A 27,434-nucleotide genomic window follows, 5' to 3' on the forward strand; every position below is an offset into this window, starting at 1 on the left:
GTTGACAATGTATGAAAGAGGAATTGCTGAAATGTACACTACGTTTATAAAGTCCTAAAGAAAAATTATTACTGAATTTCGATGTTCATTTTGTAAAGAGTGAGCCGGTCTGTCTGGCTGAGGCCCAGGCAAAAAAAAAAAAAAAAATGGTCTTCGCATTTTCAAAACGATGGGTGGCGCCAAGAAACAAGAGCGCCCTCAGGGGTACATATCATAAGTACAATATAATTATGTACCTGTACCAACATTCGAAATTACCTGGTATGCACCACACTGGAAAACCGTGAACATAATAATTGATTAGTGGCAAGATGGAGGTTGTGGGCTTCATTGCTCCAAACTCGAGTATTGTTGATGACGACACACACAGACACACAGACACAAACACACTAACACACAAACACATACATATAAAAACAAACAAGACATATCACAAAATTAAAAATGTTATGCTACTATACAAAGTACTTCCCAAATATGATACACTTGTAGGCGCGGTCAGACTGGCAAAAGATCGAGAAGTTAAGATCGCGAAATTTGGGCCATTCGTACGCGCTAGTGATTGTGATGTAACAATGCACATCTGTACATGACAATGGCCTCGCGCTTCGGAGACACCGCCCGCAAACAGATCGAGAAGTTTCGCGGGAAGTTTGCGGTCACACTGGCAAAACTTCGAGATCTTAAAGATCGCGATCTTAAACTTCGCAATCTTTCGCCAGTCTGACCGCGCCTACAGTCATTCTCTTGCGCGACTTTCAAACAAGAATTGATCGTGAAACACACATTCGTTCCAAAAACACGAGCACTGTTATTACTAATTATCAGTTCATGCAATGCACACTCCCTCTGGAAAACTCACTCACTCGTACACATAAACACAATGACAAATGATGAGATTAGATGAGATTTGAAACCACACAGTGCCATGCCAATAAAACATGCCCGTCTGCATTCATCTCACTAACTCAAACTTAAACTCACATCTATGACCTGCAAATTATGTTTTTTATTGTAAGTTTTTTTATGTTGGTTTTTTTTTCTTTTTTTAGCATCAGACTTTCTTGCACTGGAAATTGGCTGTCAATTCAAATTTCACATTAAAATCTGATCTTGAGAGTAGCCCTACATAGCTAATCCACTGAAATAATGCCATGTAATTTGAGGTGATACTTTCAGCAGCAAAAACCTATGTAATGATTTGAAACTTTTGCCTTTAATCCTTGACCTACAGCAAGTAAAGAAAAAACTTCAACCATCAGTCTATAACATTTCAAATCAAAACTTTGGAAAGTAAGATTACACACGAGTAGAAAGTGTCGTGGAAAGTTCCCAGGCTTTTCATCCGTTTCAAATACAACTTTGGAACATCATTTACTAAAGCTGATGAAAAAACTTCAACACGACTTTTATGCATATTGCTGCAGAAGGTTACAAGTTTCAACACACAAAAGACCACACATAGTTAATCCATTCACACGTGACCTGTGATTACTAACTGTAATACCTTTATTATCATTATCATAACTGTCATACTGAGAATGAAGGTGACAGATCAACTTTTGATCAGTTTTTAAAAAATAATTTCCGACAAAATTAACAAAGTAAAATGTAGAGCTGAGCATTTAAAGGATATTTGTATAAAAGAAGCTATGGAGATAATACACAATATATTTACAACCACTGTATATCAAGACAGAAAAAAAGACTGCATTTGCTGGTGATTTTGTTATTTTGGAGGCGCAAACAATAGACGAAAATACTTCACTGAATGTTTCTCTCAAACAGACATTTTTTCAACAATTTAATTCTACTCCACTTAATACCTAGCATATTGACTTACTCATAACTTCAAGCATATCCCATCCCATTTGCGTCTTTGAAAGTTTGCTGCTATAAATGGTATTGTATATGGCAAGCCGCTTGTGCACAGTATGTGGGAGGGACAGGGAATAACTTGCAAGCAACAGATTAGCATTTGTGAAGGTTTATCAGGATGTAGGAAATATAACCTTACAATGTATATTCATACCCAATATCCCTTCACTGTGTTTGTAGTCTTTTAAGTATGCTGTATACACATTCATGGCATTTCTTGTCAAACTGTCACGCCTTCTACTGAATGAATAATTCAAAAATTGAAATTTCTGACAGTTACATGCAGATGAAAAGAGCACACTATAACTTTTGATGCACAAGTACGCATGATCTCTCCACTGAATGTAAGTATGCGCTCAAGCCAATGATTTCTTCATGTATGTCACAGTGCTGACTAAAATTCACTACAAAATTTTAATTAACAGCAAGTTTGACACAATACTCTTTCTCCTACATAGAGCATTCCTGAAATTTTTATTTTGTCAATTTAGAATGAGAAGATGGCGAGGAGCTAGCACACTGATAATGACGATGACATTAAGTCTGTGCTAATTTTATGGCGATTGATGGCTTGGCTCTATCATTATCAATAGGTAGATGGTTAGGGCCTAAATCACTCAAAAATATGAAATTTCATGCAAATTACCCAAATGGAATCACAAAATTACTACTGACTTGATGCATGAAAAGAATTATTTAAAGCAACAATCGGTAAACAAGAACTCTTGTGTGATACAATGACAATTACATTGGTTCAAACACCAGTTTATGCAGCAACTGCATATGATTCTTGGTTCCTATTACTGTAAAAGTGGTTTCTTTCGTGTACAGAAACTTTCGCGGTTTCCATCGGTGCCGACTTTTTCGCGTGTGTATAAATTCGCGGTCGGTAATGACAGCGTTGTAACAAGCGACGAGTTCAAAACATTTTCGCGTGATGTTAAATTCGCGGTTAAACCTCAAAGCAAAACTTTTACAGTACAACCATCTTCCCTAGAATAGTAACATTGGGGGCATATGGTATGTGTTGAGTGGAGTTGGGCAACATACAATCATTAGACATGTGTCTGTCACAATATCATTGGAAATTAGCTATGTTTGTGCATCTGTGCATACATACACACAAAGATATGAGAGTGATTGTGAGTTCCGTCATAGCTCCAAGGCATGGCAACAAAGTGTCAGGACATGTTTACAGTAAGTTATATGTGTAAAGGGTAATTTCTCACATTAGCATGTGTTTTAAACGTCACAATCTTAAGAAAATCTGTCATGTAATTGTTGAGGAACATCACTCCATCGCAAATCTGCCTCCTGACACAAATCAGCACATGCCTTCAAGCATCTCTTTATACTGAAAATGGAATTCCATATCATGCTGAGAGGACATTAATTCAATTTAGTCAGACTGGCCAAAGAGCAATGGAGGGCCAAGAGTTGCTCGCATGGATAATGACGTCTGTTGAGTCCAGCTCAATTTCAATGAGGTAACTGAGAAATCTAGTGTTACTTTTCCCTTACAAAGTGTGAACTCTTCATGTGACACACATTTGATATTTAGTAGCATGTTTGTAAGACTACTTCAGGGTGGTTGACAATTAGATGGGCACACAACATACACATTGTAATGTGATAATCAATCTGATTTGATCCTTACAAATGCGTGCAAGCATGCTACATGGATTGTTCATTACAATTCCCACAATTTGATCACATACAATTCTCTTTCACCTACGTGGATGAACACTTCATGAAGCACAGATCACATCAACGTATTGATGACTCTTCTGCATAGAAATGTGTGCATGCAGCTCACCAAACCAGACTTGAAAAATTTGAACACTCAGTCAAACACATCTTAGCGTTTGTTTCTCCTTCGATTTGACTTCTGTTCTACGGGGGAATGTACATTTGCATGGTGACATACAGACATGCAAGCATCGAATGTTAGGAATGTTTCAACAACAAAACATATCACATTATGAGTGTAGTGAATTCCATTCCATTCAAAGTTAAATTGGAGACATTATACAGTAGAAAGCAATCTTTTCAAAGTATGTCATTTCAAAAATCAAGTATATAAAGTGGAGAGAATGTGGCTGTGTGTGCCCTCACAAAACACATGAGAAAATTAATCTAATGCTAAATTATCTTTTATCAAAATAACTGTAAGCTTTAAATCTACAATGTACCCATTTTAGAGAACATTCAAATGGATTCCAGGGACTTAAATGCTTCACCACTGGACTCCTCATTTTGTACTACAAAGTCAATAAAGATTTACATCAATATTCTTACAAACCCATACACCTTTGGAATATGAAATTTAAATACTCTAAAGTGTAACCAGGATATCAGCGTATCACATTTGTAAATGCAGAAATCCTACTTACACATATATACACAGTGCTTGTGTATATGCTGTATGCATGTGTGCAATCAATGAAATTTTCTGAGTTTCATAGACATACGACATTTATCAAAGTTCTTTTCTATCATATGTCCCATCTATGCATCGACATCACATGGGTATATTTGTGTTTTTGTTGTGACATCAAAAACAAACACTAAAAAAAAACTTCCAGTCATACAACATAACACACATGTCCTAACGAGGCTATTTCTGTTCTCTGTTTCATAGTATAAGACAGGAAACTATAATGGAGGTGACTGCCCTACGGTGTATGAATAAAATGAATTTATCAATAATATGGAATTTAGTATACATATGTCAACACTACCTACAATAGTTAGAAATATCGTCTTCTCTTTCTTGGAATGAAATATTCACAAACCAATACAACCTCGCAAATGTACTTCTCTCTTTACTTTTCAATCATCTTTGCAATGCAATAAGAAAATCTGTCTCCTTTTTTTGTATTAAAAAAAAACAATATGATCTCCAGCCATCATGGCAAAAAAAAAAAAAGGCATGAATTGGGTAAACAAAACAAAAATGTTACATACAGCAGGATATCTGCTTATGTACAGACACAAATTCAGATGACTATAAAGAACACATGGGGCATTCCCACTCCAGTGGATGCTGGCAACATTTCCATGTGAGCGACATGCACAATGCTAATATCCACCAGCTAGGGCAATCGGCCCATGCATTTCTCTCAAAACGTAACACAGGGAATGGAGCACAATGTCGGTGTACTGAGTTAACAATCTTGAATTAATCATGGAAGCACATTTAAAGTCATCGTTGATTTCATACAAGCATTAGGTATTTCTCATCAAGAAGGCAGGGACTAGATCAATTATATGAACTTTGATGGTTAAAAAAAGAAAGATCTACAGCTTTGAGCCTCTAGTAGTAAAGCAGCACAAACCAGTTCAGAAATGAACATGTTACTGCTCTCTTTATTAGATGTTTGCTTACAAATCAAAAAGGCACCCATTTCAAATAAATTTGGGTTGAACTACAATGTACTGAAAAAGCCAAAAGAAAAAGCGAATGATTCCTCCCATCCCAAACCAATGTTTTCCAGTCTTCCAGCTTGGCTCATCAATGCTGAGCTGGCCTGGCGAGATTAACGCCTCAGGACCTTAAAGAGCGCCATCTCTTGGCTGCCTCTCTGCTAACTACGTAACAGACACCTTCACGCGTGCAGTCGCACTTGTTAGTAGACACTGCAAAACATGCTGGGCGTTGGCCAGAATTACAGATGGGGGGCCACAGGCATCGCTCGGGTAGGCATCCAGACGACCCTCAAGTAACTCCGGACGACTTTGGATGACTGGAGATGACACCGGTAGGGCTCGGGGTGGGAGGAGCAGGGGGTAGGGATGGTGTGAAAAGGCAATGGAAGCCGATCTCTTTGTGTATGTATGTATATGTGTGCATCGGGGTGGTGTGGGAGGGTGCATGTTTGTAGAAGGGGAAGGGAGGGGATAGGGGCTGGATTGGAGTGAACTGGAGGATGGAGGCGGGCGGGGCGGGGGGAGGTGGATGGGAGATCTGTTGTCATGGTGAAGATCATGCTGATGGAGACGAGAGGACAAACAGACAAGAGGACAGACAGACACACGGACTAGTGTCCCTTATTTTTGAGGGCTTTGAATAGTTCAGCGTTTAGCTCTCTCTGCTTGCCGGCCATCTCTAATGACTGCACTGACCTGCACAGCATTCAAATGAACAGAGGTGGGAAAGAAACATAAGTTTATATATGTGATTAATGTATAACACTTTTCTCACTCTCAAAAGCTCACAAACTAATGAGATTATATAAATATATTTATTCATCATATAAACTCTATAATACACACCCATATTACACACTGAAATACAAGGATAACTCCTGGGTTTCAATATGTACAGATTGCCAATTACTTTTTGGCCTATACAACTTATAAAAGATTTATGGCAGAATGACTTTAAAAGAAGTTGCCTGCCTCATGAAGTTGTATTCTTTGTCATAAGTGAATTTTAATCACCTAACATTCTCAAATATATTCTTACAACGCAGGCTTACAATTCTCATTTTTTCGTAGTATGACACCATCACAGAATGAACTACACGAATGCTTGAATGTAGGAATTTTTATACGATATCCAACGAATCTGGTAATCAGAAAACTATGTATCTTTTTTCTTCAATAAATTCTCCTTTCTTTAAAACCTGATAAACAACGGATTCTCCTGTTTTTACAAATCCAGCGCATTCATCATCACTTTGCATGACAACTCCTATGAACAGAGGAACACTTTGCAAATGTAGAAATAACACATATCCCAGTGTGATACAGCCACAATTCCAATATGTTCCAATATATTGTTTACCAGATTTTGTTGAAATTAGATTTCTCCATTACTTGTATTAAATGTTTTAGTAGTTAATGATACTAAAACACATAGATTTAATCTCACATGATCGAGTATGAAAACTACCCACATGAAAAATTTGAAAATTTACCAGAGGTTCAAAAAGGTTAAGAACTCACATTGCACTTTTCTAATACTTCTTCCACCAGTGGGTCTATTGAGTACATTGTTTTCAACAAAGACATAATTGCAGCTGCAAGTCACCCCTTCTGTGCTTACCTTAAACTATTGACGATGTCCTTCGTCTTGCCAAAGTAGATCTGGTTCAAGGTATTCCTGATCTTGTTTTCCATGTCCTTTTGATACAAAATCAATGACAGAGTAGAAAATGGAATGAGAGGATACTTGTATAAGGCATGACATTCTTCACTGACTCTCTGTGTAAAGTGCTGATGGACACAGCAAACCCCATGGTATTGAATACACTGTCAAAAGTCCCTGGCACAAAGAAGATTAAAGTGAAAATGAAAATTAAAGGGATGGTACAGTATTGGTGGAGATGAGAATTGGGTCCTAACTTTTTGCGAGATACTGAGAAAACACTGGAATATGAACTAGTACAGAGCATACCATTTTAAGAGGAATTCGAAGTTTATTTGATGAAAATCGGGTTTGGAATGACTGAAACATCCACAAAAAAAAGTAAAACAAAGCGACCGTAATAAAGCGTGGGTCCCACACTCATTAGAATCGCTCTGTTTTGGATTATCTCAGCCATTTCTAATCCAATTTTCATCAAAGAAACGTTGAATTCCTCATGGAATTACATGCTCTTTCCCATTTCATAAGAAGTTTCTCATTATCTCACCAAAAATGTTAGAAACCTGAAATTAGGTCTCAACCAAAACTATACAACTCATTTAATTGGTAGAATAGTACATTTTGGGAGAATAGTCACAGATCTACCAAAGAACAAAATACATACAATAGAATATTTTAGAAGTGAAAGGTATCTCTTGACCATATGATACAAAGAAATCAAACATTTCACCTTCAGCAGTAGCAAAAATATAAAAAAAGTTGAGACCATAGTCACGTTCTTGTTATCAATATGGTTGTATTAGATGGCATCACATCTGCCAAGTGTTCTATCTTGGCAATGTGTTCCACAACAATATGATACACGGCAAAAAAAAAAAAAATGCTAAAAAAAGGGACAAAAATCTGGGTTTTATTCAGATTACCATGTGGGTACATGAAATGACCCTACCTCTACCTGATGTTGGTAATTTGTTCTCACATATTGTTTCTTCTTTGTTCTTTGTTCAATGAAAATACAGGACAGGATATGGTTTTTGCTCCTAAAGTACAGGTGCATAGGATGGCCCTTACCTCTACCAAGGTACCAATGTTGGATATGTGTGTGTTGCCGCTGCCGATTGGCATGTCACTCTCCACCTGCCTCGTCAGGCTGCCTCCCAGGTTCACGGTCCCTGAGCCACTCCTGGTAGTCTGTTGGTGATAGGTAACATTAACATGCCAATCATGTATCAATGTCATAGTTAAGGTACAACTTTTATAGGACTACATTTATCAGATTAATGACATGCACATTTGATAGCTCTTTTGAGAATTATTTGTAACACCATGGTGTTGTTTTGTCTCTGCATGTGCAGGGGGGGGGGGGGGGGGGGGGATTTTGGGGGTTGATTTGACCAAACTTTTGACGGCCAGCCAGAAAGATGATTGGAGTGTGATGCATTATGCCTTTTAGTGGCAGCATTATACCAGGTACACAAATACACTGCTTGAAGTTAAACAAGAATGATTTCATAACTCACAAATGATTGTCTTGTCTGTTGACAACAAAAAGGACACTAATCCGGTCAACCCGTGGTATTATTAATGCCCATTTGGTTCTGAACCAAAGTTTTCATAATTCTTACTAACCTGTAGCCACAGCATGGCGGTTGATGTGAGCTTGTAGTGTGCATTCCTACCCTGGGATTTATCCTGTAGGAACATAAGAAAGAAGAGAGAGAGAAAAAAATCACTTTAATGAAGAAACTATAAGGCATACAAGATGTATAATGTAAACCAGCAACACCCCTCCCCTCTCCCCCACCCCACATACACATGCACATATGCATGCACACACACACACACACACACACACACATACACACATACATACATACACATACAAATTATGATCACTGATCACTGCAACAACCACCACCATCTCAGGAAGAGTAGGGTATAAAAAAAAATACCTCAAAAACTTATTGCACACTAAATCAGCCACAAACAAACTTGAAACTACAGTCTCCAATGTACTAAAGTAATAACAATTATTGAAGTATCAAGCTCTATCCCTTTTTGGTTCTACTAATTCTACAGTAGGACATTTGTAAAGATTCCTTAATCATATAAATGTTGGGGTGTAGTGCCCATTTGAACAACAAAAAAAACAGATCCTGGCAGACTAGTGATTTGGTTAAAATCTGTCAGAGGGTTTTCAGAGAATCTGAAAATGTAAAAAAGTTTATGCACGAAAAAAAAAAAACACACAATGGACTATTATTCATAATAGACAATGTAAAACTGATTACAAATCTTGAATTATCAGTGACATAAATAATGGGAAAATTTTGAACATAAATGTGCAGATACAATCCTCCCCATACCACTACTCAGTCAATAGAGTGGTGATATGGCTCAATCAGTAGTGCATTGTCTACAGATCCAAGGCACCACGTTTGATTTCCAGGTCACACTGAGCAACGTTGTGTGTACTCATACCGTCCCCTCTAGGGAGAGGCAAAGCACTCTGTCACTCAGCTAGGACATGTAAATGGAAGTCCCATGTGTGAGAGAGATACAACTCACATGTAGAAGATTCCATTTCATTCATTCATCACAAAAAGCAGGGTGCTAACCCAGTCAAGTGGGGCACCCATCCACCCACACAAGAAAACGGTGAATGACGCCAACTGCTCATGGTTCACTTAACGTGAGTAGCAATAGTCAGCACGCCAACCAGGCATTTAGTGTCATACTCTTGAATGAATGAATGAAGTCAATGAAATCTGTCTCCGCCCCATCACTGATATGAATATGCATACAGTACATGTATCAATAAATTCCGACTGACAATAATGTGCATACACATTTTCAGCATACATTACGAACTGTATGTCCACACAGAAAAGCAGCTCATCAACAGCAATATGAATTACATCAGGTAAACAGAGATAAGGATGGACTTTGGACCATACATTGTTTGCAATAATGCGCATGCTCCCTTTATTGGCTCCCCCCTGCTGAGCACTACCCGCACTTTTCAAACTGCCATCTTGAAAAAACTGTGTACGCTGCTTACTGCCACTGGGATTGCTTTTGATGTTGACAAGTCTTGACAGGTATACAAATGGCCTTTTTGAAGGCCATCCTGGATTTTTCTAAATTCATATTTAAATTGTGTACTGCTAGAAACAGTTGGTAAAATTTGCACTTGGTAATTTTGAACGGCAAGTCTTGCATCCAAACTCTATACATTGCAATGTATAGCCAAGCTCAAATCTATTATAAGATTCAATTCCAAGCTGCACATGGTGACAGTAGTAAAACGTGGAAAGTTATTAAAGGGGCTTTGGGAAAACATGAAAAGAAATCCTGTGTTGATAAGATTATTGTTGATAATGAATTGATTTCAGATAAGAATATAATTCCTGATGTTTTTAATGAGTATTTTGTTAATGTTGGTTATGATTTGAAACGTAAGTTTGATGATGATAAGAAGTCACCTAATGTAAAATATATTATTAAAAATGAGAAATCTGCATTTTTTGAACCAATATCTCCTGATGAAATTGTTGATATTGTGAAGAATTTTAAGAATGATACTAGCCCAGGTGCAGATGGAATTGCAATTTGTGTTTTGAAAAGAGCTATTGATTATATATGTGAACCTCTGTGTGCAATATTCAATAAGTGTTTAGATGCTGGTGTCTTCCCAGATAAACTGAAAATAGCACGTGTAATACCTGTTTTTAAAAAAGGTTCTCAAGAGATTTTAAGTAACTACCGCCCTATATCTGTTTTATCTCTTTTTTTCAAAGATTTTTTAGAAGAGGATGCATTTATGTTCGTTTATTATCCTTTATCAAAGAGTGCAATATATTCACTTCTAACCAATATGGTTTTAGGGAGAGGCACTCCACTTCTCATGCTCTAATTAATTTTATTCAAAATGTGATGTGTGCAATAGAAAATGAGGAAATTTTAATCGGCATATTTTTGGATTTGAGCAAGGCTTTTGATAGTCTTGATCATGATATTTTACTTAGTAAGATGTATTTGTATGGTATAAGAGGAGTTGATTTAGATTTGTTCCACAGTTATTTATCCGACAGAGTGCAATATGTTGTTGTGGATGGTTTTCAATCTAAATCTAAAGAATTGAAGTGTGGAGTACCCCAAGGGTCAATCTTGGGACCTCTTTTGTTTCTTATATGAATGACTTATGTAATGCGTCTGAGGTTTTTAGATATATATTGTTTGCTGATGACACCAGTATTTTTATATCTCATAATGATCCCCAAACATCGCAAATGATAGTCAATAATGAGCTAAGTATAATTTCTGAATGGTTATATATGAATGAATTATCAGTAAATATAAGTAAAACACATTTTATGATATTCACTAATAGAAATGTTGATGTCAAGGATATTAGTATACACTTGAATAGCAGGATCTGAAATTAAGCATGAAGTGTCTTTGCAATTCTTAGGAATCATAATTGATAATAAATTGACTTGGAAAGATCACATAAATATTATATACAACAAAATTTCAAAAAATATTGGGATACTTTTTCAACTTAACTTTTTACCCACTGTTGTTCTTAAAACGATATATAATGCAATTATTGCGCCCTTTTTATGCCTCCGCCACGAAGTGGTGCCGGAGGCATTATGTTTTTGGGTTGTCCGTCCGTCCGTCCGTCCTTCCGTCCGTCCGTCCGTCCGTCCTTCCGTCCGTCCGTCCTTCCGTCCGTCCGTAATGAATTTTGTGGACAGGGTAACTACCAAAACCTTTTGAGGTATCCTAATGAAACTTGGCGTGTATGTGTATTAGGGGGTGAAGTTGTGCCTATCAACTTTTGGTTGCACATGCTCAAGGTCAAAGGTCAAAAGGTCAAGGTCAAATGCTTAAAATTTTACTATTTCCCCCATATCTATGCAATGCCTGAAGATATTTTCTTGAAACTTAGTGTACCGTATACATGTACTACCCAATTAAGATTCTCTGGTGAAAGTTTGGGGTCATGAGGTCAAAAGGTCAAAGGTCAAAAGGTCAAGTAAAATGTTAAAATTTCACTTTTTTCTCTGTATCTTGGAAATTGTTCAAGGTATCTTCATGGAACATAGTGTATATGCGTCTACTGACTGGCAGTGGTTATCTAGGGAATTTAGGGTTCATGGGGTCAAAGGTCAGGGGTCAAAGGTCAAGGGCAATACTTCAAAATCTTACTATTTTCCTTATATTTATGCAATGCCAGCAGGATATTTTTTTTTTTTTAACTTGATGTATGCATGTCTAACCCAATAGAGATTCTCTGGGATTTTTTTTTTTGCCAAGAAGGTCAAAGGTCAAAAGGTCAAAGATCAAGTGAAAGTGCTGAACTTACTTTTTTCTCCATATCTCGGAAGTGGCTCAAGTTATCTTGAAACTTAGTACATGCTGAATTTATGTATGTTCTGCCTGACAGTGCTTCTCTTATAAATCAAAGGCCAGATGAAAATGATAACAATTTACTGTTCAATACAGAAATTGCGCTTTTTCTCCATACCTTGAAAATTACTCAGTGCATAAACTTATGAAATGGTCAAAGTCAAGTTAAAGTTCTTAAATCCCCAAATACATGCTCTCCTATTCATCCAATTAAACATAGGTCAAGGAAGGTAAACATTCAATACATTTGTGACAAACATGTCATTTTAATATTTTGCCAATTTTGTGAAAATGTAATCACACATTGTCCACATGTACTATAGACCTATTAGGAGAATCATGCATTATGGTGGAGGCATACCAGTCGCCATAGCGACATTTCTAGTTTTAATATGGTCTTTGTGTTTGGGGTAGTGCTGCAAATATATACATAGACAGACTTTTTAAACTACAAAAACGTGCAATAAAAGTTATTAACCATTCAACTTATTTAGCTCACACTTCACCAATTTTTAATTTCCAAAAGATTTTAAAGTTGTATGACAGATACAAGTATATTTTAGGTAGTCTTATGTTTTTATGGCATAGAAAGCTTTTACCCGATTCTCTGATGCATTATTTCACCTTAAATTGCAATATTCATTCATATTATACCAGAAACGCTGAAAATTTTCACATGCCAAAAGTAAGAACATCGTTATTTCAGAAATCTGTGTTTTATCAAGGTCCGCTTACATGGAATTCAATACCAGATGATATTCGTAAAGTTAGCTCTTTTAATGTATTCAAACGTAAACTTAAGGAGAATTTTATACAAAATTATCATTCTTAAGTTTTTGACATGCTTGGCTGGCATTACATGTATTCTATCTATTGTAACTCACTTTGTTCATATTGTCTTCGTAATGTAAATGTAGTGCATTGTGTATCATGCTGTATTGCTTTATGTTTTGTTCTTGCAACGGTATATCTGTTCATCTCATTTTTTTTTATAAATATGAAAAATTTACCACCAATGCATTTTTATAAATTGATTTTCTGGGTCGGCCAGATTTTAAGGAAACTTAATTCCTCGTTGGCTGCTTCCCTTCAGCTTTACGTATTCCAAAGTTATATTCTTTTCTCTGTGTCTGTCATGATTGTTCATCAATGTTTTTCTCTGTCGCTTTTATGCTGAATAAATAAATTCAATTCAATTCAATTCAATGTAAAGACAGAATATCCTTTTGATAATAAAAAAGAAGAGCATCAAATATTTTGGGAGATGTCAATATTTGAATGTGTAGAAATACTCCTATCTGCAAAAATTTAAAACAAGCAAAATATGCCAAGGTTTCTTGAAAAGAGGTTCACAATAATTGTCCATTTTTAATTCATTTGAATTTTTAAATCATACCATACATTAATGTAGTACACTGGTAACCTGGTACGTGTAATTCTTAATAAGTGGCATACACCATGTATTTTAATACATGTAAACATACAGTGTACATAATGATAATTCATGTGTTGATGACTGTCGTTGAATGAGTTTGTTTACATTGGTAATGCATGGCATATTCTTTGATATACCGTGTAAGCCGTTATTTTCGCGAGGGTTTAATTTTCACGAATTTTGTGAATCACTGTTTGATCACGAGAAATATTTCAAATTGACAGGCATTAGTGCACTTATGATAGCCTCGGGGTCAAACTCGCAAAAACAACATTTTGCAAAATTGTCCATGACCTCCTCATTCGCGAAAATATCTGTACACGAAATTAACAGCTTATACAGTATACATCTCTCTTCAGAATTAGAAAACTATGCTGCTAAGCAGCATTAGTATCAATACACGCCACAAATGGCACTGGAAAACCTGATCTTATATCAGCAAAACAAAAAAAAATTTAAAAAGAATGTTGTCTAGATGTGCTTTAAACATTTTAGGTATGGAAAGATCAAGAGAATGAAATAGCAAAATTGGAGTATACATTTTAGATTTAAACTTTCTTATTTTAAGTCATTATTAAAAGTTCCCTGATGTCTGTGAGTCACTTAATTGTTGCATAAGTAGTCAAAAAAAGAGAGAGAGAAGAGATTCATTGTGGAGTAACATATGACAGTTACAGATGTCTGATGATAAGGCTCTTTTGTCTTCCAATCAGGTTATTGCAACATCTGGTTCACAACATGGGAAGCATCAGAAGACCTTTTGCACTACCACTGGCAACAGCACTAATGGTGTGCCTTAGTACCAGTCTCACTGTGGAAGTCTACAAGTTCTACGAAGGGAGAAATGTGTCGCTAGAGTTCCATCAACCTCTGTCAAGTGACTCTAGCTTTGAATATGAGATTCACTTGATCTACTCCTCCTGCTTCTTCTGCAGGAATGGAACCATGGTTCCTGGCTGCCTCACACCTCAGCAAAGCATGCGTTTCTCTGTTCATTTTCTAAGAACATCGACTAACTTGACAGTGACTCTCCATATACACAATATCAATGCTGAGGACAGCCAAATATATCTATTTGCAATGAGGGAAGACAGAAATGGAAAAAGACACTTTTCCAATCAAGACGCCTACATTGAAGTTTTGCGTCCACCAAGTCCAGCACAGTGCATCATAAAACACACCGAGTATTCACCTGCATTGAACGAGATTAACTGCACATCTTTACTTGGCAGTGATGGGGAAGGTTCTCTTTATTGCTTCCAAAATGCAAGGAAGATTCCATACAAAGGGACACCAGTGCGACTAAGTGATCATGTGACATGGATCTTCTGGATGGATGCCCTTCTGCCCATAAATTGCTGTTCATATGAAGCATCATTTGAAATAACACCACAGTCTTGCTCCCAGTTTGTGTATTATCCCCTAACACACATTGATGAGTCAGAAAATTCTAGAAACCCTACAAGCAGCCATACAACAACAATATTAACTTCTAGTCCAGAAACAACTGACAAAATGAACTTTTCACAAAAATTCAGAGAAGAAAGCAACAGTGCAACCACCAAAGCACATGAAGCCTTTACGAAGAGCACTTTGATTGTTTTATTGATATCATTTTCTTTATCTCTGTGACTGCCTAGTATTGTATACTAAATGTATATTACCTGTAGTATTGGTTGCTGGTGTTCAACTTTATGCACTTCTTAAATCCTCATAATCCTGTTCATACAACACATGACAGGTAAGAAAAGCATTCATTCTGTGTGCATACGATCGATGAAACAAATGAGCATTTCTAACTCATGATATCAGTGCCTCTGGATACCCATTTACTTTGCTTATTATAGATATTTGTTGTGAGAATCTAATATTTTCTTTCTATAAAATCTAGCAACATCATCCCGCTTTAAATTTAAATAAAAAAAATGATAATTATAATGAGCACTACTACACCTACAACACATACAACATAGTGTGTTCAAACATAATTATAAGTTGATGTGTGTTGTTAAGACACATTTATGACAGAATTGTCTTCTTTTTCAGTCAGTTTTACAATAATCATGTACCTCCTCCCAAACAATAAAATCATTGGTCTCATCAATACATGAGCAATGTTTTGCTATTCCCAATATAATGTGCTTTATAACATAAGAAATCACCTGGTAAAAGTAGAACAAGAATAACTCTGTATTCAAAAAAAATGTTTTGAGTGAAATTTGTCCTGTATTAACAATATGTATATTCTTCTTCATGCCACTCAGTAAATATGTCCATATCTGTTTGACATCTTTAAAACATCCTGTGACTAAGAAATAAATCCCATTCCTCCCTAATTTGGTGAAATAAATTTTGCATTTAACCATCTGAAATATTACAATGTACACTATCATCTGTCATCATGGAGTACAAGTGTAGCAAAAAAAGAACTGTCAATAATCTTCTAAATGAAAATGTGTTACTGCATCATGTTGTTTTACACAATCCCATCAAATTGTACGTATCTGTCTGAAACCTTTTTAGATTGTAAATAAGATTGTAAATATAATTTTGTTTGATATTGTATTCTATTAAATCCTGTGAATATGTTTACGTTGTGAAAGTGTTTCTGATACACTTTTTTTTACATTTGTGTATAAATGTGTACAGTGTACATTACAGTACTATAAATATTCTGAAATACTTTCATTATCTACAATCCCTCATTTGGGTTGACAGATTTTGTCCTGTAATAGTAACTGAAATATCAAGTATACAGCAAATAGAACTGCCAATCATTTTCTAAATGAAAATGTGCCAACTGTATATATATTATAAAATCCTGTGAATATGTTTTACATTGTGACAGTTTTTTCTGATACATTTTTTTTTACATTTGTGTATAATCACGTACTATAAGTATTCTGAAATATTTTTGTCATCTAACATCCCTCATTTGGATTGACAGATTTTGACCTTAAAGGGGATGGCTAATACCTGATCAGTGGAAATCAGGTGGAATGCTGGGGAATGATTGTTCCAATCCTTGTGGGATTCATTTAAGAGTTCTTTATATATCTATTGTTGTATTAAAATTATTTGCTTCAGAATGGTCTCATATTCAAGTAATGTGCAGTTTAACGTTTCCAGGTGAGCATACCTGTACAGTGACGGGGCTTTAAACTGCACATTACTTCAATATGAGACCGCTCTGAAGCAAATAATTTTCATACAACAATAGGTATATAATGTACCCTTAAATTAATCCTACAAGGACTGGAACAATCATCCCCAGCATTCCCATGGATTCCCACTGATCAGTTACTAGCCATCCCCCCCCCCCTTTTTTTTTAGTAACTGAAATATCAAGTAAACATACAGCACAAAGAACTGGCAATCAATTTCTAAATGAAAATGTGCTACTGTATTGTATAAAATCCTGTGAATATGTGTACATTGTGAAAATATTTCTTATATACTTTTTTTACATTTGTGTATAAACATGTACAGTGTACATTACAATGCTACATCTACCATCCCTCATGTATGTGATGACAGATTTTGTCCTTAATAGTAACTGAAATTTCAAGTAAATGTAGGACAAAAGATCTACCAATCATTTCTAAATCAAAAATATGTATCTATATCCTATTGTCACTCATTATGAAAGTGTTTCTGATTGTAATATATACAATTTCTTGTGACATTTGTGTATAATTGATTGTGTATGGTGTACATTACAGCACTATATTTTCATCACTTTCTTCTCTCACTCAGGATGGGGTTGAGGGATTTTGAACCTAGTAACTGAAATATCATATTGCCATCTAGAACAAGCAGGACACAACGAACTGCCAATCATTTTCCAAATGAATTGTGCTCCTGAATCCTGCTGTGTTGTATAATTGTCTAGCATTCTGTGAATACATTCATTTGTGTTTGAAAGCTTTGGAAATTGTATGCACACAAATTTTGTGGTATCTTTATATGTGTTAATAATTATACAGCACTACAATCTTATCAGTGCTTTTGAAAATTCCTTTGATTTTCTTCTATCATTTGGTTGTGTACATTTTGCATCACCTGTCTGAAATATTGTAGAATCATGGTGGTAGAGTTGTTTATGCAATGGTAAAACATCAATAACATTATCATCACAACTACGAACGCCTTCATTTCATACATTTTGCTTTCAGCTGCTTGTTTGACAAAATGTTTCTGAATTTACAGAAATTTACAGAATGAGAGCTGAATTAATTTTGACTGACTGAATGAATGAATGACTAACTGACTGAATGAATGAATGACTGACTGAATGACTGACTGACTGCCTGCCTGAATGAATGAATGAATATATGAATGAATGAAGATACACATAAATGCATGCATCCATACACACACGTATACATAAATGTACATACACTGACATTCATACACATCTATACAAATTAACAGGGCGCCGTTTTATCAATATTAAAGACAAAATCAATTTTAAATTATACCACACAGGCTGTCATAGACTTACAGTTGAAATCAACTATCATAATCAATTTCAACTCTTCATAAGACAGAGCTCAGATGACATATTAATATGACAATGGCTCTCTGGTCCTTAGCACGGGTAACTTTTGGGGGAAATATGTATAATGTGAAAAAGAAAAAGTTTTGATGAATCCAGAGTAACATGGATTCTCATTCATCACCTATCAAACTATTAAGTTACATCATGATTACAAATGTATACATGTCCATTGCAATGTACTCCCCCCCCCCCAAAAAAAAAAAAAAAAAAAAATAAATAAATAAATAAAAAAATAAAAATAAAAAAATAATAATAATAAATAAAAAAATAAATAAAAAAATAAATAAAAAAATTTTTAAAAAAATGTATAGTTGTAAAGTGTGTAACATCTACACATTCTCTCTGTACAGGATTTGCTATCAAGAACAAGCACCTACAAACTGAATGACACCAGTATTAAAAGTACCAGTACTTATTGCTGTTTGAGACACTCAGGAACCATTTGCTTTAGAGTAACCCAAGAAACAACTTATGTACTGTTCCCATTGATGAAGACAACATCCTGCTTAATAATAAATGTCAGAAGTTGAACACAACGCCTCCAGCACAAAACATGTACACATAGTTCACTAAAATGCGCACACATGTGTGGAGTATGTTTGAAAGTTCTCTGCAACAGACTGTGGCGTATCTTTGTCAATGAAGTACAATCTTTGAACACCTGAAACAGCAATGGGCTCAAAGAAATTCTCTGTATAATATGAACCTTTTTTTTCTACAGAATATCAGATTAATGAATAATATGTGATGGACAAAGATGTCATGTCCATACTGACAAAATGTTATATCTGTGGCACAATGTTTTGAAAAATGGTGAAGATTTGTGAGATATACTGGCCTCATTTTAATACTGTACTTCCATTTCTCAAAGTACAAGGTTGTTTCATCTTCTACAGAATGAGGTCGATAAAAATACCATGTCATTCGTGTCTAACTTCACAAGAATTTTAAAACATCCTTTGGTGTGTGACTCTCATTTGTTTAATTTCTTTTTTGATTTTTTTTTAATACATAGGTCTGTGGCATTCACAATTATTTTCTATATTTCTTTTTCACAATCTTATAAAACAGTGTTATGAATTTTATTCTGTTCACTGCTTGTGTACTACTAAGTATTGTGAGTGATGCTATGAAGATATTCTGTTCTAGGAATTATTTTGCTGTAGTGGTTGTCATGAGCTTCACAAAAAACAACATATTACATGAGCAGACCTATCAAATCTCACGCCTACAGCCCAAGTCTCAAGCCCCAGCATCCAGTCTCACACTCACCCGCCTAGAATCATTTTCTCACACCTCTCATGCAGAGGTTGGCTACCTATACGGCTGTTTCTTACAAATTACAGTATATTTTACATAACTGATCCACAGATCTCTATCTTAAAAAAAACAAACAAACAAACAAACAAAAAAGTGTCATCTACTAGGTTATATCAATTTATTATAAATAAATATCAAGACTCATTCACTCTTAAAGAATATTTGGGGTAAAATGCTCAAATTATGTATTTCATAACCATTAATTTTCCATGTCACAAACAGATGAGAATCAATACACGCCTACTAATGCAAAAATTACCCATAAACAGTCAAATCACTCGTGCACATAGAATTGTAACAACCCAGAATGAATATGGCAAGAAGCACATCTTTCCCCCTTTCAGAAGATCAGTTACCGGTAATCGTGGGTGTGGTATGGGGGTAAAAGACTTGGAGCTATGCCAGAAATCAGCAGCAGCATACAGGCACAGCTTGTGCGCAAATAACGAGTCACGAGACATACATTATGCAAATTCTACACCATGCAGGAAATGGCAAACGTCTCAGACACAGAATGGCTACAAACACTGTCATTCACTCCATCACATAGGAGTTGGACTTTAATAGGAACCTGCACATTGCAGACAACACGCACTGCTAGTGCATGTTCTGTTCTTTAGGCACCAACTTCGAAAGCTGGAATTTGCAGTATACATTGTAGTTGTGCACATGTATGGCTTGCCTCATTTTGGATACCACAGATAAATCATATGTACTCAAGTTATAAAAAATTGACCTCAGGACTGACTTGGATATTTCTACAATGTGAATGAAGTCTGGTTTCATGATTTTCTGCCAAGTCTCGTATGAAAACTGCACACATCTCACCCTTGTCCTTCTCCCAGTCTTGCAGGTATAAAATGGGCCTTTGTTAAGGCCAATCAAACTTTGTCAAATGTTCATGTTATAGGCTTTGCAGCTGCTGGGCACTGCGAGGAAAGATTCCAAACTGGTATCATTGTACACTTTTTGTGCTGTAGGCCTTTAGGGCTAAGGCTATAGGCTCATCCATCACATCCACTATATTTTATTAATCATCACACCAAAGTATTAAAACCAGAGCAGAAAAAAATTATGATGAGTCATGATCAAGAAACTAAGTTTCAACTGTTACAAATACACTTTCAAAAACTCAATGGTATCTAATTAGCTTTGGTGCCAGACTGAAAGTAATTTGTTCATAATAGCTCTATGCATATTGAAAAGGCCAGATTAAGTCAGTTCAATAATTCAGTTAACAAGCTTGAACCGAGGATTGATCTAAAAAGTAAAAAACAAATGTGAACAACAGTTTATTGATCACAAACATTGATAAACAAACATTAAAAAAGAAAAACAAAGGTACATTGTACATGTACAATGTATCACCCACTAGGTATAAGAATGTCATAAATCAGTAGGCAAAACATCTTGTACTAGATCAATGCCTCAACAAATCAGACATTTAGCTATTATTATTATTATTTTTTTGTCAATTCGGCATTTGCAAACCAGTACAAGTGATAACAGAGAAACAAATAAGACAAGAAAAGCTCTTGCTTTCAAAGAAAAATATGCTAAAGAATTCTTACATTTTCAATATGACTGCAGAAACTGTCAATTTTGCTCTACAATGGAGATATTCAATGCATTTAAAGGACAAGTTCACCTTTATACATGTGGATTGAGCACAGCAATATGGGTAGAACACATCAGTGAAAGTTTGATTAAAGATTTGTTTAAAGTTTCTGTGCAGTCACTGCTGGATAAAAGACTACTGCAGCTGATGTTGTCACAAGCGTAGAATGATATAAGGAAAACATAAAGAGAATTCCACTAATTTCATTTTTCGAAAAAAATACACATTCCCTCAACTTGTATAGCTGACATATACAGTATAAAGGGTAATATTACTCCCCCTGCCTTCTGAAAGGGGCAAGTCACTGCTCTTCTATTATGCAAGAAAAGTGAAAATATGTTGATTTTTCTTTATAGTTTCTTTTTATCATTGTATATATATATATATATATATATATATATATATATATATATATATATAACCTCGATTATCCGGCCTCCTTTTATCCAGAAATCTCTATTATCCGGACGCGTTCACGCAGTGAAGGACTTTTTTTTTCATCCAAAAAGTGAGAAAAAACAGTGACTTTATCATCTTTTCCTGGATCTATTTCACTAATTTCATAAAATGTGCATGATAGGTTTCTCAATATCTAATGAGGTAAAGTATGTATGATTTTCACATAAAGATATACTTTATTTCTGTGAAGAAGGGACTACAATTTTGCACAGGCTAGCATAGATTACACCACCGCTGCGGGGTATGCTACCTGCATAGCTGCCAGTGCACTGGGACGGCAGCTTGGATGGCAGCTATATACATTAACATTTTGTCTCCCATATCCGGCCAATTCGCTTATCCGGATGAGCGCCGGTCCCAACATGGCCGGATAATCAAGGTCATATCCAGCTAACGTGGAGCTGAAACTTCCAAAATTCATTATTTTTGAATGGATTATACAATTTTGCTCAAACTTTCACCTAGATGTGTTTTACCACGGAGGTACCACTTCCCTGGTTTTACTAATATTGCTGCATACTCTTAATCCACCTGTTTATGAAGGTGGACTTGTCCTTTAAGGATATGCATGAAATAATGCTGAAATAACATGATTTCAGTTGGACAAAGATGAAAATGCAAAATATTTCCTAAAAAGGTATGCCAGAAGTAATGTGATCTCAGAGCACACCCTATCATTGTTGCTATGTGAAGATTTATATTAGACTGCTGGTATAATATAGCGCTAACTATTGCAATATCCATCACGACACATAAAAGTGAATTGCAAGCAATTCAGTTATACTGCTAGAGCAGATTGCGATCAACACGAACATACATGTAGTAGCTTTCTACATATTTCACAGAGCTACAGTAAGTCTCACGCATTCTGCGTGAGACCCACACATTTAGGGTCCGTCTCACAATCTCACGCACAGCACCCATTTTTCCCACGCATGGCTCAAAGGATTAAAGCGATAGTTGCAATTGAAGGTATATTTCCTTTTGCCTTTCAAAATAAGTTAAAAGTAGTCACTTACGTATACACCAGATCACACCACGATCTAAAAATTGAAAAAGCTCCCTACCAGGAGAGAGGAGTTTCACCCTCCCCCTGCTTGGTAGCTTCGCTCCTTCGTTAGCATGCTTGCGCGCGCGTTGAGACGCCGAGTCATGAAAATCTCACTCATATATCTTTTTTAACTTGGCATCTCTGATGTTATACATCTGCTGAATTACAGGTCTTTCCCCACAGAAATGCACTAAATTACGAATTTAACACAAAATAAATCAATTTTCATTTAATGATGCTAGCTTTAGAAAATTAGATAATATGAAATTGCCTTAAAATTCTGTCTTCTGCAGGATACTTTCTGGTCTACAAAATGGATTACAGCAGAAGGTCTTTTCTACTTCCATTGCTGACCATAGTGATGATGCTCGTCAGTAACGGACTGGCTGTGGAATTCTACAAGTTCTATGAAGGAAGAGATGTGTTCATAAACTTCACTCAACCCATGTCAAATGACTCTACCTTTGAATACAAGCTTTACTCAGTTAAGTCCAAATGTGGCTTCTGCGAGAATGGAACCATGGTTCCTGGTTGCCTCCCACCTCACCAATTCAGCCGTTTCTCCGTTCATAGTGTGAGATCACCAACTGACTTGAAAGTGACTCTCAGCATAGACACAATTAATTCCGCAGACAGTCAAATATACCTGTTTGCTCTGACGGAAGACAGAAATGGTGAAAGCATGGTTTTCACTCAAGATGTCCACATTGAAGTTTTGCGTCCACCAAGTCCAGCAGAATGTACCGTAAAAACCTCAGAGTATTCGCCTGCATGGAATGAGGTAAGCTGCACATCTTTGCTTGGCAGCGACGGGGAAGGATCTCTCTACTGCTTTCAAGATGGGGAGAAGGCTCCATACAAGGAGTCACCAGTGCGAATAAATGACCATGTGACACAGATCTTCTGGATGAAAGTCCACCTCCCAATTAATTGCTGTTCATATGAGGAAACATTTCCACTAACATCTGCATCTTGTTCTCAGTTTGTGTATTCCATTCCAACACATACCACTGTATCAGATAATTCTAAAAACCCTCCCAGCAGCCTAACAAATCCAGGAACCACTGTGCAACAAACAAATGCACAAATTACTTCATCACAAAAAATTGGCACTGAAAGCAAAACCACGGAGGTCACGACACAAACGACTTCAAATTCTGTGCATGGTGCAATTGCAGTGGTGATATTAATTCCTCTATTTTTGGTAGCCTTGTTCTTGGGGTGGTACTGTATATTAAAAAGAAAAAAAATGAACGACCAACCCATGTTTTTTAATGGCAAAATCTATCTACCCAACACACAGCAAACATCTAGTGAATACAATGATAATGCTTTCACTGAAGACCATGTCCAAGAATAACAGGTTTTTATAAATCAATGCTATTGGCCTGTATGTTTGCATGACTGACAATGAAGATAAAAACTTACTTTAGAACATCAGTGGCTTTAAAATATGGTTTTACGTTTGCTGATTACAGAATGATGAAGTGGTACTACTTCTATTTCAAGTCCAAATAATTTGTTCTACAATCACACTGAAAAAAATGCCCAAGATTGTAGTTGTGGTTACAACATGTTTTACATATTCTTCATCTCTTTTCTTTTGGGAAACCAGTATCTTTACCTCCTATTACACATAGACATGTGTAATAATACAATTCAGAGGAATAAATAATATATATTGAAAAAGCATACATACAAGGTATAGTCGAAAGATAAAGTAAAAGTTGGCATATATGCTATGTTTATATTACAGAACAAATTAATATTTTTCATATACTTGTACTTCTATCCTACAAAAACTGTTCAGTGCATTGCCCTTCAAACTCAAACCTCAAAATACTTTGTGTGCTTATACTTAATAGAAAATCAAGATGTCTAGATGCATCAGCATTGTGTCTGTTGAGAATGAGAAGGGCTTTAAGTCTTCTCGAACACTATGGGTTTTGTGGTCACTTAACGCCTTTATCATTCTCAACTGACGTTAAAGGACAAGTTCACCTTCATAAACATAAGGATTGAGAGAATGTAGCAATATTAGTAGAACACATCACTGAAAGTTTGAGGAAAATCAGACAATCCGTTCAAAAGTTATGAATTTTGAAGTTTTTGTGCAGTAACCGCTGGATGAGAAGACTACTGCAGTGTATGAATAACTTAGATGTCACATGCGTACAACAATATAAGGAAAATATAAAGAGAATTTCACAAAATGCCATCTTTTGAAAAAAGTACACATTCCCCTGACTCGTTACCGACAAATGTTATGGGTAATATTATTCCCCCTGCCTTTAGAAAGAGGCAAGTCAAGAGCTCTTTTATTATGCGAAAAAAGTGAAAATAATATGTTGAATTTTCTTTTACATTTTCTTTATACTGTTGTACGCATATGACTCACAAGCTGTAGTAGTCTCCTCATCCAGCGGTTCCAACACAAAAATTTTAAAAATTCATAACTTTTGCATCGATTGTCCAATTTTCCTCAAACTTTCACTGATGTGTTCTACTAATATTGTTGCATTCTCTCAATCCTTATGTTTATGAAGGTGAACTTGTCCTTTAAGGTTCTAGTTCTATGTCTACACAAATATAGAAAAACAATTAAAACTGCTCACTATTAATCTATGTTCACCTGATTCTTTAAATCATACACAACTTCTGTGGTATTTTTGAGTGCGTTAACATACAGTACTACAATCCTGTGAGTGCTTTTGAAAATTCCCTTGATTTTCTTCTATCATTTAATTGTGTACATTCTGCATCTGCTGTCTGAAATATTGTAGAATCATGGTGGTAGAGTTTATGCAATGGTGAAACATCATATAATTATCATCCTGACTACGAACACCTTCATTTCAAATATTTTGCTTTCAGGCACATGTTTGACAAAATGTCTCTGAATTTACCAATGGATATTCAAATGTGATTGCCACATGAAATTGATAAGGAGACACTTTGAGCAGCATGAAGCCTCCTGTACGATACCATGTTCTAATTTAAGAGACACATGTATGGATGTTTACCCACTTAAAGAGTGACCCATGTGTGAGTTGACACAAAAACTACCAGTAGGTGTGTCTTTGATCGGTTACACACGAGAGAAAATTTGTAACTTGAATCATCATTGTACTGATGATTGCAATTCATCTTTAGAATTATCGGACCTTACACACGCTCACTTGAAAACTGTGATCAGAATTCGAATTCTCGAGCGAAGGCGTCACGTAATCCTTGGTGACTTGTCAATCAAAACAACGTACGATCGAGTGCATGCATGCGGCGCGCGTATTATCTACGGAAGTGCTTGAAAGGTCACGTAAGCTCCGCCCCTCAAAAGATGTTCTGGAGGTCAAGCATTACACACGCAAATTTCGCACCGTAATTTGAGTGAAACTTCACTGGAATTCACCTCCGGACTAGAATTTGAATTCGTGATTGTGATTTAATAGCATTCGAGATTCTAATTTGCCTCCACACGTGCTAAAGATTCATTATTAGAATTATTTTTCACTGGAATCATCATTCAAATAACGAATTTTTGACCATGTGTAACCGCTCTTTGTAACCCACTGGAACATGGGAGCTTTGACAGGTGCACCACTTCATTTATACCAAAGAGTCAAGTTTGTTGGAATCTGTTCACATGTATGTAAAAATACACGTAAAATAGTATACATGGGGGTAGTGGTGTGGGCATGTTGTAGATTATGCAGTATGTTTCTCTATAAATTTCTCACAATGTCTGCACTGCACATTCTCGTATAATACATGTATATTTCATAACAGAATCTGTCTCGGTCATCGGGTTGTTGACGGTGGGTTATAGGGTCCTCCCCGATCTCCTCTACGTGTATTACTCTATGTGATCGAGCTGCAGTCCAGTTGTTAGTACATCCATTGTGTACTTTATTTGTGCTGCATAATTTCAATTTTCTGTATCTTAATATGCTGTTTCTTTTATTTATTCATTTATCTATTTTTTTTGTTGCTTGTACTATGATTGTTATCTTTGAAAAAGAAGAAAAAAAGTTAAGTTTGCTTTTCAACACCATGATAAGATTTTATGCAATGTTCAATAACTTTTGACAGCATCAAATGAAGCACACAAATTTCACCACACTCATTTCATGTGTATACTGAGAATAAAAGCATCAAATGCAAATTACTTTTGACAAAGAAGAAAGGGATGTCAGTCTCTATCAATGCATCTTGCTGTAACCTCATTATACTAAGTTTTTACCTAATCTAGCCTAGTTTTTACGCAAGAAACAATTATACACATCCACATCATGAATAGGTTGTGTACGTAATCCACTCATCTTCCCAAAGTTGCTTCTGGGTATTAAAGGGGATTTTTAGTTTGTTATGCAACTTAAATTCTTTTCACAATCAATGCAAATTCTGACCTTTTTTTCAATTTTCATAGATTCAAATGTCATTCCTACGACAAATCATCACTGCCAAGACAGGTATAGGCCTATTGAATGTGAAACTTGTTAACTTCTTGAGTGCCAAAGTTGTTAACTATTACTACTATTACCCACAACTTGCAAAATTCTAAAATATCTTTCGATCTGCATTTTTTATAGTGTTGAACTTCAA

The 27,434-nt window shown here is 35.8% G+C and overlaps 1 protein-coding gene across 2 annotated transcripts in view; it reads right to left on the bottom strand.

The window, feature by feature from the left end:
• Positions 1-27,434, bottom strand: part of LOC139727316 (F-actin-capping protein subunit beta-like) — a 186,188-nt gene that overhangs the window by 56,438 nt on the left and 102,316 nt on the right. The window contains exons 6-9 of one of the 2 annotated variants that reach the window (XM_071638273.1): positions 8,600-8,662; positions 8,042-8,161; positions 6,929-7,005; positions 1,489-6,003 (exon numbers count right to left, since the gene is read on the bottom strand). The exons of the other annotated variant lie outside the window; for it this stretch is intronic. Of the exons in view, the coding sequence (XP_071494374.1) occupies positions 5,919-6,003; positions 6,929-7,005; positions 8,042-8,161; positions 8,600-8,662 (345 nt within the window). The 3' untranslated portion in view covers positions 1,489-5,918. Of the gene's footprint in view, positions 1-1,488; positions 6,004-6,928; positions 7,006-8,041; positions 8,162-8,599; positions 8,663-27,434 lie in introns of those variants that run through there. 2 annotated transcript variants of the gene reach the window in all.

The sequence above is a fragment of the Diadema antillarum genome, unplaced genomic scaffold (assembly GCF_040938485.1).
Source record: "Diadema antillarum isolate AM-2024a unplaced genomic scaffold, OU_Dant_1.0 seq00000124_RagTag, whole genome shotgun sequence".
Classification (NCBI taxonomy): Eukaryota; Metazoa; Echinodermata; class Echinoidea; order Diadematoida; family Diadematidae; genus Diadema; species Diadema antillarum.